Raw genomic sequence first — 14,046 nt, 5'->3', positions numbered from 1 at the left:
TCAAAACCACCCAGCACAATCAAAACCACCCAGCACAATCAAAACCACCCAGCACAATAAAAACCACCCAGCACAACCAAAACCACCCAGCACAACCAAAACATCCCAGCACAATCAAAACTTCACAGCGAAATCAAAACTACCCAGCACAATCCAAACCACCCAACACAACCAAAACTTCACAGCGAAATCAAAACTACCCAGCGCAATCAAAACCACACAGCACAATCAAAACCACTCAGCACAATCAAACCACCCAGCACAACCAAAACTACCCAGCGCAATCAAAACCACCCAGCACAATCAAAACGACCCAGCACAATCAAACCAAGCAATACAACCAAAACTGCCCAGCCCAATCAAAATAACCCAACACAATGAAAACTACCCAGCACAACCAAAACCTCCAGCACAATTAAAACTAACCAGCACAATCAAAACTAACCAGCACAACCAAAACCTCCAGCACAATCAAAACTACCCAGCACAATCAAAACTACCCAACACAATCAAAACTATCCAGCACAACCAAAATCACCCAGCACAATCAAAACCACCCAACACAACCAAAACAACCCAGAACAATCAAACCACCCAACACAACCAAAACTTCCCAGCACAATCAAAACTTCGCAACGAAATCAAAACTACCCAGCACAATCAAAACTATCCAGCACAATTAAAACGAACCAGCACAATCAAAACTAGCCAACACAATCAAAACTACCCAGCACAACCAAAACTACCCAGCACAATCAAAACTACCCAACACAACCAAAACCACCCAACACAATCAAAACTACCCAGCACAACCAAAACCACCCAGCACAATCAAAACTACCCAGCGCAATCAAAACGACCCAGCACAATCAAAACCACCCAGCACAATCAAAACCAGCCAGCACAACCAAAACTACCCAGCACAATCAAAACCACACAGCACAACCAAAACCACCCAGCACAACCAAAATCACCCAGTACACTTAAAACCACCCAGCACAATCAAAACCACCCAGCACAATCAAAACCACCCAGCACAATAAAAACCACCCAGCACAACCAAAACCACACAGCACAATCAAACCACCCAGCACAACCAAAACAACCCAGAACAATCAAACCACCCAGCACAACCAAAACTTCCCAGCACAATCAAAACTTCACAGCGAAATCAAAACTACCCAGCACAATCCAAACCACCCAACACAACCAAAACTTCACAGCGAAATCAAAACCACACAGCACAATCAAAACTATCCAGCACAATCAAAACGACCCAGCACAATCAAACCAAGCAATACAACCAAAACTGCCCAGCCCAATCAAAATAACCCAACACAATGAAAACTACCCAGCACAACCAAAACCTCCAGCACAATTAAAACTAACTAGCACAATCAAAACTAACCAGCACAACCAAAACCTCCAGCACAATCAAAACTACCCAGCACAATCAAAACTACCCAACACAATCAAAACTATCCAGCACAACCAAAATCACCCAGCACAATCAAAACCACCCAACACAACCAAAACAACCCAGAACAATCAAACCACCCAACACAACCAAAACTTCCCAGCACAATCAAAACTACCCAACACAATCAAAACTATCCAGCACAACCAAAATCACCCAGCACAATCAAAACCACCCAACACAACCAAAACAACCCAGAACAATCAAACCACCCAACACAACCAAAACTTCCCAGCACAATCAAAACTACCCAGCACAATCAAAACTACCCAACACAATCAAAACTATCCAGCACAACCAAAACTTCCCAGCACAATCAAAACTTCGCAGCGAAATCAAAACTACCCAGCACAATCAAAACTATCCAGCACAATTAAAACGAACCAGCACAATCAAAACTACCCAGCACAATCAAAACCACCCAGCACAATCAAAACTACCCAGCACAATTAAAACGAACCAGCACAATCAAAACCATCCAGCACAATTAAAACGAACCAGCACAATCAAAACTAGCCAACACAATCAAAACTACCCAACACAATCAAAACTACCCAGCACAATCAAAACCACCCAGCACAATCAAAACTACCCAGCACAATCAAAACCACCCAGCACAATAAAAACCACCCAGCACAATCAAAACCACCCAGCACAATCAAAAGTACCCAGCACAATCAAAACCACCCAGCACAACCAAAATCACCCAGCGAAATCAAAACCACCCGGCACAATCAAAACCACCCAGCACAATCAAAAGTACCCAGCACAAACAAAACCACCCAGCAGAATCAAAACCACCCAGCACAATCAAAACCACCCAGCGAAATCAAAACCACCCGGCACAATCAAAACCACCCAGCACAAACAAAACCACCCAGCACAATCAAAACCACCCAGCGAAATCAAAACCACCCGGCACAATCAAAACCACGCAGCACAATCAAAACCACGCAGCACAATCAAAACCACCCAGCGAAATCAAAACCACCCGGCACAATCAAAACCACCCAGCACAATCAAAACCACCCAGGTACAACCAAAACCATCCAGCACAATCAAAACTATCCAGCGAAATCAAAACCACCCAGTACAATCAAAACTACCCAGTACAATCAAAACCACCCACCACAATCAAAACCATCCAGCACAACAAAACCACCCACCACAATCAAAACCATGCAGCACAATCAAAACCACCCAGCACAATCAAAACCACCCAGCACAATCAAAACCACCCAGCACAATCAAAACCACCCAGCACAACCAAAATCACCCATCACAATCAAACGAGCCAGCACAACCAAAACCACCCAACACAATCAAAACTACCCAGCACAACCAAAACTACCCAGCACAATCAAAACCATCCAGCACAATCAAAACCACCCAGCACAACCAAAGCCACCCAGCACAATCAAAACCACCCAGCACAATCAAAACCACCCAGCACAACCAAAACCATGCAGCACAACCAAAACCATCCAGCACAACCAAAACCATCCAGCACAATCAAAACCTCCCAGCACAATCAAAACCACCCAGCACGATCAAAACTATCCAGCAAAATCAAAACAACCCAGCACAATCAAACTACCCAGCACACCCAAAGCTACGCAGCACAACCAAAATTACCCAGCACAACTAAAACCACCTCGCACAACCGAAAACACGCAGCACAATCAAAACCATCCAGCACAATCAAAACTAACCAAGACAATCAAAACCACTCCACAATCAAACCACCCAGCACAACCAAAACCACCCAGCACAATCAAAACTACCCAGCACAATCAAAACCACCCAGCACAATCAAAACCACCCAGCACAATCAAAACCATCCAGCACAACCAAAACTACCCAGCACAATCAAAACCATCCAGCACAATCAAAACCACCCAGCACAACCAAAGCCACCCAGCACAATCAAAACCACCCAGCACAATCAAAACCACCCAGCACAACCAAAACCATGCAGCACAACCAAAACCATCCAGCACAACCAAAGCCATCCAGCACAATCAAAGCCTCCGAGCTCTATCAAACCCACCCAGCACGATGAAAACTATCCAGCAAAATCAAAACAACCCAGCACAATCAAACTACCCAGCACAACCAAAACTATGCAGCACAATCAAAATTACCCAGCACAACTAAAACCACCTCGCACAACCGAAAACACGCAGCACAGTCAAACCCATTCAGCACGAGCCAAACTAAGCAAGACAATCAAAAGGACTCCACAAGGAAACCACCGAGCACGACCAAAACCGCCCAGCACAATCAAAACTACCCAGCACAATCAAACCACCCAGCACAATCAAAACCACCCAGCACAACCAAAATCACCCATCACAATCAAACGAGCCAGCACAACCAAAACCACCCAACACAATCAAAACTACCCAGCACAACCAAAACTACCCAGCACAATCAAAACCATCCAGCACAATCAAAACCACCCAGCACAACCAAAGCCACCCAGCACAATCAAAACCACCCAGCACAATCAAAACCACCCAGCACAACCAAAACCATGCAGCACAACCAAAACCATCCAGCACAACCAAAACCATCCAGCACAATCAAAACCTCCCAGCACAATCAAAACCACCCAGCACGATCAAAACTATCCAGCAAAATCAAAACAACCCAGCACAATCAAACTACCCAGCACAACCAAAACTATGCAGCACAATCAAAATTACCCAGCACAACTAAAACCACCTCGCACAACCGAAAACACGCAGCACAATCAAAACCATCCAGCACAATCAAAACTAACCAAGACAATCAAAACCACTCCACAATCAAACCACCCAGCACAACCAAAACCACCCAGCACAATCAAAACTACCCAGCACAATCAAAACCACCCAGCACAATCAAAACCACCCAGCACAATCAAAACCATCCAGCACAACCAAAACTACCCAGGACAACCAGAACCACCCAGCACAACCAAAACCACCCAGCACAACCAAAATCACCCAGCACACTTAAAACCACCCAGCACAATCAAAACCACCCAGCACAATCAAAAGCACCCAGCACAATCAATACCATCCAGCACAACCAAAACCACACAGCACAATCAAACCACGCAGCACAACCAAAACAACCCAGAACAATCAAACCACCCAGCACAACCAAAACTTCCCAGCACAATCAAAACTTCACAGCGAAATCAAAACTACCCAGCACAATCCAAACCACCCAACACAATCAAAACCATCCACCACAACCAAAGCCACACAGCTCAACCAAAACCACCCAGCACAATCAAATCACCCAGCACAATCAAACCACCCAGCACAATCAAACCACCCAGCACAACCAAAACCACGCAGCACAACCAAAACCATCCAGCACAATCAAAACCACCCAGCACAATCAAAAGCACTCAGCACAATCAAACCACCCAGCACAACCAAAACTACCCAGCGCAATCAAAACCACACAGCACAATCAAAACTATCCAGCACAATCAAAACGACCCAGCACAATCAAACCAAGCAATACAACCAAAACTGCCCAGCCCAATCAAAACAACCCAACACAATGAAAACTACCCAGCACAATCAAAACTATCCAGCACAGTCAAACCAAGCAAAACAACCAAAACCACCCAGCAAATTCAAAACTACCAAGCACAATCAATACTACGCAGCAAAATCAAAAGCATTCTGCACAATGCCAAAACATCCAGCACAACCAAATGACCTGGCCAGCACAACTAAACAATCCAGCACAACCAAATAATCCAGCACAACCAAAATATTCAGCACAATGACAAAACATCCAGCACAACCAAATGACCTGGCCAGCACAACCAAAACATCCAGCACAATGCCAAAATATTCTGCACAACCAAATGACCTGGCCAGCACAACCAAAACATCCAGCACAACCAAAACATCCAGCACAATGCCAAAATACCAAGCACAACCAAAATTTCCAGCACAACCAAAACTTCCAGCACAACCAAAATCATCCAGCACAATGAAAAACATTCAGTACATTAGAAACCATCCAGCAAAACCAAAACAACGCAGAAATAGGTGCGGTCGTACCGATCCTCCGTAAAGAACCTGGTACATTGATGATAATTTTTTGTCATGTCGTGATAATGTCTGGATGTCTTTGTTGGTGTTTTTGTCTATTATATTCATGCCAACAACCGAAAACGACGATTTCCATCAATTTTTAACTTTTCTTATGGAATACCACCAAAGTTTCAACATAAAACCACTCTATTTGCATAACGGTATCACAACACTTGTTATTTACATTATTTAACAAATCAGAGGTGCCAGACTGTGGATTATCATTAATTTTGTCTCAATCTCTTGATCTCAAAATGAATGCAATTTTGACATCAAAATAGTTTGGGATTGCGGAAGGGCTGGAGGCTTGGAATGCTTGGTATCGATTTATTACTTACTTAACAAATCAGTACTTCCTTGTCCATGTGGGGACCATCAAACTTTGCATCGCTCTTACCATGTTCCTGATATGTATTAATATCGATACACGACACAGAACGGATTGCAATCAAGGAAGGAGAACCAGGCCGGAATCGCATGATGACTCGGTGCTTCACTAATCATGTCATTTCGTACATCGAAACATCCAACGTCATCCCACACTCAACGTAGGCTGTTGTTTGCTGGAAAGTTTTTTTTAAACATTTCTCATTTTGTGGACATGAACCACAATTCCATGAAACTTCCGTCTTGATCGTACCAAAGCTGCACATTGTTTGGTAAATTTCCATGACTTTGCTCATCTGATGTGTTCTTGTCATGGTACGGGGAGCATGGGTTCTTATCTGAGAATTGGTCAGAGTTTTCAAGGTTCATGTAAATTTGGCCGAGGGTGAGTGAAGCGGGGTCAAGGGCATTTATTCCTGATACGTGAAACACCCTGCAACCCACGCCTACAGTAAACAGACTTTTTGGAAGGCGAGCCGTATTTTTCATGCAATTATGTAACTTTGTTAAAAAAAAAAAAATAATTTTTGGCTTTTGACCAGGCCAAGCCTGTTTCAAAGCTAAGGTGGATGGAGGTTATGTTTTCTCCCATGTCTGTCTGTCTGTCCGTTTGTTTGTTTGTCAACAAGATATCTCAATAATTTTTGGACGGATTTTGATGAAATTTTGTGGACAGGTTGGGTGTGTGACAAGGACGAACTGATTAGATTTTGTTAAAGATCCGGATCCAGATCCTAGAAGTTTTTAAGTGATCTTCACCATTGAGAGATAGGGCCAAAATTCAGATGCGGGAGGATTCAGATGAAACTTGGTGGATGAGTTGGGTAAGTGACGAGAACAAGCTGATTAAATTTCAGTTCAGGTTCAAATCGAGATCTGGCCAATCACTGAGATACAAAACGTAAACTAATCAGCCTGGTGGAGGTACAGCATGTACTCTACCGAGTGGCCATTCTGTTTACAAATGTCCCAATGTGAACAACTCTGTTGAAACAACGAATTGAGCCCACAGGCATGTTCGTCCACAATTACATCTGCTGTCGCAGCAGTTCTTCTCCCCACAAAGGGTTGGCCAGGTGAAAGATAGACAACCAAAGACAGTCAGACAGCCAAGACACGACCAGAAATGCCAGACACACATACTAAAGCAGCGTTAAGGTAAATGAACAAATGAACTTAAAGAAACGGAACATGGTCCATGAGTTATACCTCTTACAATCAGTGGCACAAAACGTCTACATTTTGTAACGGAATCAATATTCCATTTTGTGAACCTAATTTGTAGATTAACTTAAATTAAATTCCCGTGATCGTGCATCTGAACAGTACGTGTGCTTGGTTTATTTATCACATCTAAACATGTGATTATAACTAATCATTATATTAATCATTGTTCATTTTGTATCCTCACAGGGCACATTCTCCTTTATCTTTTATTTTTCTTATTCTTTTTGGGAAGCAATAATGTCGTGATTTATTATTTTGGACTTTTTAATTTGTGCCATGAAAAGGCGGCGACTTCAATAAACAATATTTTTATTATTCTGAATTCTTATTCCAATAATTTCAACCTTTTAACCCCTGTATTTTACACTTCACCTTTCATGATAGGCGACAGACTTACTGATGACCGTTCACACGGGAGTTGCGGGCAAGGCAAGGATCATAAAGGTTAATTTCAGGATATGATTTGCGAGACCCGAGACAGGAAACATAGCCTTGTGCTGACATCACCAATTTGTATTCGAGGCTTATCAGGCATACAGCATGGCTCGCAAGAAGAAAAACAAAATGGTGCACAATGAAACATGGCCACCGTGGTTCCATTGTCCTCGCATCGCACACAATGAACCAGACGATGTTATGATGGGTAAAGATAAACATATTGCAAAGTTGCTGCTATTGGTAAAAAAAAATAATCCATATTTAACTTTCAGGCTGTTTCCTGCCTCATGATGAACAATGAATCTGTTCACTTCATTCAAGTATTTATATTTTATGGTAAAACGCTAAAATAATTGATTGAATAAGTTTTGTTTTTGGAAATTACGAAGGAGGGAGTGTTTAGTTTGCTATCCCATTTTGCTGAAACACAGATTATAAACTAGAATGGCACTTGGTAGAGTGTGCACCTCTGCCAAGTTGAACAGTTTACGTTTTGTATCTCACCGATAGGCCAGATCTGGATCCGGACCTGAACCAAAATCTCATCATCTTGTTTTTTTTTCACCAAACCAAATTATCGACCAACTTTTGTCACATTTGTTCACAACTTTTTGAAACATCATGAAATGTCTCGTTTTTGGCCCCATTTTTCAATGGTGAAGAATCACTTAAAATGTTTTTTTTTAAATCACAGTATTCGGATCCAGATCTGGATCTACACCAAAATCGAATCAATTTGTCCATGTCACACACCAAACCTATCCACCAGCTTTCGACTGAGTCCGTCCATATCTTTTTCTTAGATGTCGTGCTATATACAGTATATGTATTTTTTTTTTTTTGACCGTATCTCTCAATGGTGAAGAATCACTTAAAAAATTTGGGATCCAGATCGAAGATCAAATCAATCCGTCCCTTTCACACACCAAACCTGTCCACTAAATTTCGTACAAATCCATCCATAAGTTTTTGAAATATCCTGCTCAAGGATAAACAAACAAACAAACAAACAAACAAACAGACAGACAAGGGTGAAAACATAACCTCCGTCTACCTTCGGTGGTGGAGGTAAATATCCTATGGTGTCTTTTTGTGAGATTGGGCCTTTGGGCCGCTTACATAGCCGCATAACCCCTCAATGAAAATGACTATGTTGAGGTATAAGATAAATCATGGGATGCAAATTACACGTGAGTTCATCAAAAGTGTCAGTAAATGGATTAATTAATTTGATGGGATTTCACACTTTGCTGCTGCATACTTGCCTCTGGCCTCGTATGGCTTTGGCACACAGATCCTTGGTCATCTTTCAAAAGCGACTTGTTTTCTGCTGGAGTTCTCGAGAGGTTTGTCGTCGACCACAGTTCAGTACTGTTCTACATTCGTTATGTGGCATCGTGTGCATTTGTGCATCATTGTGGTTCTTCGGCGCAGAAGCGCTTGCTCGGAGCCCGCCAGATCGCAAGCAATACGCACACTTGCCTTCCTTTCTGATGAACGTACACAAATCAATTCAAATCATCTTATTTACATTGGAGCAAGATGCCCCCCTTTCATGCATGTGCATGTATGTATATATATATATATATATATATATATATATATATATATATATATATATATATATATATATATATTGTTACTGCTGTGGAAATTTGCACTACACCATAAAGGTCCTCAGATCAGTTATGACGCTAAGTATATGTGTAGTTAGATTTCCCCACCGTTGTTTAAAGGGAATTTCCGTGTTCACAGGGCTGTGATCCTTTGAGTTAGCCGTTTTTCTTTTCTCTATCATTATTTTGGACCAATCATCCCCCAACAACCAGATCGCCACCACCAACACCATCCCCAAACCACCACAGCAAACCCCCACCACCTTCGCCTTTCTCCCTCCACTACCATCAGCAAACACCACCCGCAAACAAGAAGTCGCCCTCGTCCCAGAGTCAACACCGAAGTCGCACTGTCCAAAGCCCGTTCGGTGATTTTACCACGTCCAGACATGATTTGAACAGAGAAATAGAACACGTTACCGAACGTCATGCCATTGGTTGTGAATGGGATCCTTTTGAAGGAGAAGTCGGATCAGGAATCGTACACGCCCACTTTTCATCCGTCCAATGGCTGAGCATCAGGTGGTGTAGCCCCGCCTCCAAACCTGATGTGATCCTCAAATTTGCATATGAACTCCTTCACAGATGGACTCGATGCATTACACGCATCGGTTCGGTGGGACAGAAGCCCCAGTGAAACCTGCATACACATTGGCTGATCGGGCGAAACGAGGCCGCGTGGTGGATGGATTCTGCATTACATGCATCGCTTCGGCGGGACAGAAGCCCCAGCGAAACCCGCATAAACACATCGGCTGGTCGGGCGAAATGAGGCCGCGTGGCGGACGGACTCTGCATTACATGCATCGCTTCGGCGGGACAGAAGCCCCAGCGAAACCCGCATACACACATCGGCTGGTCGGGCGAAACGAGGCCGCGTGGCGGACGGACTCTGCGTTACACTCATCGGCTCGTCGGGACGAAGCCCCGAAACACGCACACACACATCGGCTGGTCGGGCTGGACAAAACCGCGCGGGCGGACGGAGCTTGGTGCATTACACGCATCAGTTCGGTGGGATGAAGCTGAACTGACAGGGCGAGGCTTTGGTGATTCCAACCACGTCAGCTTTGCCGGGGTCAGGGGTCACGCTGACAGGGCAAGGCCCTGGTGATTTCAACCAGGTACGCTTTCCAGAGGTCGAAGGTCATAAGTCGGGGATTGGATTTTTCCACTCCCCCGGCCTATATAAAGGCGAGCACAATGGAGCTCGCGGCAGACGGGGGCAGACGGGGGACGGTCGATGGAGAGGAAACATCTTCGGAACGAAGCTCAGGTCGAAGTTGAGGGGCGAGGAGGGCGAGTTGCTGAATGGAGCAGGGATGCGGAGAAGGGCTCAGAGGCAAGCCAGAGGGCTGAGTGGGGACCACCGCCGGAGAAGGGGCATTGTGGAGGCCACAGCCAGGAGGAGTTTTGCCGGAGCCAGTGCGGTCCAGAGCGCCAACTCGCTGAAGGGAGCAGCAGCAGTTCCCCTCTCCCAAACCGAGCTTTGCGCTGAGAGAGCGCCGATAACCCCCGTCTCGCCAGGAGGGCATCGACATTGCTAAAAGAGCATCAACAACCCTCCCCATACCGGGCATCAACAATCCCCCCCACCTCATCCACGCTGAGAGCGCCGGTAACCCCGTCCGTTCCCCTCCCCAACCGTGGTGCCGACTGTGAAACACGTGCCTGCGCGGACATCGCCGGAGAGAGCTCACCGGCCACGCCAGGGGCATGAAGTCAGGCGCGGATACGCTGACATTGTGGCTTGCCTGCCATCGCGCCATGAGGGCGCGAGTAAGACCCTTCAGTCTCGTGGACCTGGCCGCTCATCCAGGTTCCCCGTACATTTGGTCCACAGACCTGTCTGCCACCCTTGTCTGTGAGGGTGGCTTTTCTTTGCTTTTGTGTAAGTGCAAGTGGTGGCGCCGTCTTGTAAAGTAAACCTGTTTAAGTAAATGTGTGAATAAATATTCGGTTGTAACTCTTCAATTGCTTTGACTGTGTTACTGTTCTTACGTGCATGATTTACTGTATTGCTGTAAATACGTGCCTTGTCTGAGTGTGAAATAAATGTGCTTGTTGAACTGTTTCCCGTTTCGTTGCGTCCTTTCCCTTGTTTGAAAGTTCCATCTTGCATCACGGAAGGAATTGGTAGAAGGGTGTAAGCACCCGGTAAATAGAATCACATCTGTCGGGGCTGGCGATAACACCGCTCGGTTATCACTGAAGCACGGAACGGACCGCTTAAACGGTTCGTGTCCTAGGCCGGCCTGCGGCGAGTTACGATCGCCCGGTTAACTACTCGCGCAGGTACTTAGGTCGGTCGAGTTTGGCGAACAACCCTATCCTGCACGGGTGGCCAATTGGCATGATTGTGGTGAGGTCGAAAGACCCACCCGTGACTAGCTCCCGGCGTTGTTCTGGGAGGGTCACGACTGAATTATCCGTTCCAGTGGGCGACGCGGTCACGATTCGAGTACGTGGCCGATCGCACGCTGGGCAGACCAGAATATGTATATATTTATATATATATATATATATATATATATATATATATATATATATATATATATATATATATATATATATATATACATACATACATATACAGTATACACAGTGCCTTCAGAAAGGTATTCACATCCCTCAACTTTTGTCACATTTTGTTGTATTACAGCCCGAATTTAATATGGATCAAATTTAAATTTTCTGATCCACATAATATACATATATATATATACGCCATTCTCTGTCTGTCTCTGTCTCTGTCTTTGTCTCTCTCTCCCTCACTATGTGACTTTCTTTGTTCCTTATACACGGCCACATCTTTTAAGTTACAAACTCCAAACTTGGGGTACAAATACAACTTTGGTGGGAGAGGGTATTGCAACTCCCCAGTCCCCACCCTTTACAGTTCAGTATTCCTGTCGCCACGTTTTCCAGTACATTGAGGTGTTTTCTGCAAGTATAATATAAAATGTTGCAATCGATCATGATGAAAATACCTGCATTGAAAAATGTGGCATTTCATAAATGGCTCAATTAATCGTATGTACTTTTCCAGTTTTTATTCATTTGTATGCAGCACAAGGCTATGGGGGTAGCATCATTGGCTGAGCATGCAATGCCCTCTGCTGATTAGGGTAGAATTAGTAATTTGTTCATGGTTCCGGCAATAGCTCGCATACACTTCGTGAAGGACACCTTTGGATCTTTAACATCCAACAACAAATGCTGGCAGATGGAACCTCGTTTAATGTCTATCCGATGGACGACACGCACATAGATGAATCACCCTGCCTGTAAAACACCGCCATGACTGTTTGTAGCTGGGTCAGGATTTAAAGCCAGCGTTAGACATCTTATAGGTGAGTGTGTGGACCTCTAGGCCATCCTGCCAGCCCAACTTTTCCAGTGACATGCGAGTTTCAATTTGTGTCACTGATCCCTGCATGTTGAAGCATTGAGTCCATCAACATAAAATGTGTATGCAAAGGATGAGGGGGATGTGGTGAATGAAAAATTTTTTATCGGACAAAAGAAGGGAATTGGGAGGTGATAAAGAAATGGGAAGAAGGGATTGAAGAATTTGGGACGAGAGGGGAAGGAAGGGCCAGGTAGTATCGGACTTCCTCTGAGATGAGGGATGAAAGAGGAGTCAGGAATGTCGCCATATTGGCATATTCCATGCGGAGATTACCCATTTATCTTCACATTTTCAGGCATTGCAGACAGAAGTCCTCGCAAGCCATGGCGGGCGCAGACCAGGATGTATCGCGGAGATAAGGACAGCGGGAGTTCCAGTCTGCATCAGGGTGCCCTTCGATCCAGCAGCAGTGATCGGTGATTGGATAAGCAATTCTAGTAACCCACAACTTAAGTCTTTCTTCATTCTACAAATTTATTTTGTGGTTATTATGTGACTGGTTAATGTCCTGTTGTTTCTTGCTTCTAAGGTCAGTTCAAGAGCCAAGATTAATGACTGCAGGAAGTGTTTGATGTTGCTGAATTTACCTTCAAGTCTTTAATTAACTGTTCAGGACTGCTTGTTGATGTATGCTTTTGTAAAAATGGCCGACCATTGACGGGAAATATTTATTGTCCTTCTTTTAACATTCACCTTAAAATTTGTTAGGTTTCCCACTCTTTGTATGCCCTCCAAGGTCATTCCAAGACTTGTCGCTGTCTCTGCCACCTTGTCTCCTCACAGCCTTTTGTTGACCTTTGACCCTCCATGCCAGCCTTTTCACCAACTCTCAACAAGTTCAGATGGTGATTCTGATAGACAGACTGTGCCACAGACATCTCCGTCTCTCACAGCAACAGCAACAGCCTTTCGTCTCTCCATGTCTTTTGATGAAGATACTGTTGACCTGAAATGAACATGCAACTCAAGCCTCAGTTTTTCCCTTTCTCACCTTCTCTCTCTCTCTGTCTGTCTGTCTCTCTCTCTCTCTCTCTCTCTCTCTCTCTCTCTCTCTCTCTCTCTCTCTCTCTCTCTCTCTCATTCTCTCTGTCTGTCTGTCTGTCTGTCTGTCTGTCTCTCTCTCTCATTCTCTCTGTCTGTCTGTCTGTCTGTCTGTCTGTCTGTCTCTCTCTCTCTCTCTCTCTCTCTCTCTCTCTCTCTCTCTCTCTCTCTCTTTCTCTCTCTCTCTCTCTCTCTCTCTCTCTCTCTCTCTCTCTCTCTCTCTCTCTCTCTGTCTCTCTGTCTCTCTGTCTCTCTCTCTCTCTCTCTCTCTCTCTCTTTCTTTCTCTCTCTCTCTCTCTCTCTCTCTCTCTCTCTCTCTCTGTCTCTGACTCTGTCTCTCTC

At 44.5% G+C, this 14,046-nt stretch overlaps 1 protein-coding gene across 1 annotated transcript in view; it reads left to right on the top strand.

Moving 5' to 3' along the window:
* The window catches only part of GARNL3 (GTPase activating Rap/RanGAP domain like 3), an 88,569-nt gene extending 74,757 nt beyond the window's left edge, over nt 1-13,812 (top strand). Inside the window, exons 28-29 of the mRNA XM_085855156.1 lie at nt 12,959-13,079; nt 13,447-13,812. Coding sequence (XP_085711282.1) covers nt 12,959-13,079; nt 13,447-13,618 — 293 coding nt within the window. The 3' untranslated portion in view covers nt 13,619-13,812. The remainder of the gene's footprint in view (nt 1-12,958; nt 13,080-13,446) is intronic.
* The last annotated feature ends 234 nt before the right edge of the window (nt 13,813-14,046 follow it).

This window comes from Eptatretus burgeri, chromosome 14, assembly GCF_056783735.1.
Source record: "Eptatretus burgeri isolate ZD-2024b chromosome 14, Ebu_testis_v1, whole genome shotgun sequence".
NCBI lineage: Eukaryota > Metazoa > Chordata > Myxini > Myxiniformes > Myxinidae > Eptatretus > Eptatretus burgeri.
Note: the sequence above shows the minus strand (reverse complement) of the source record. Positions and strands in the feature narration are given on the sequence as shown.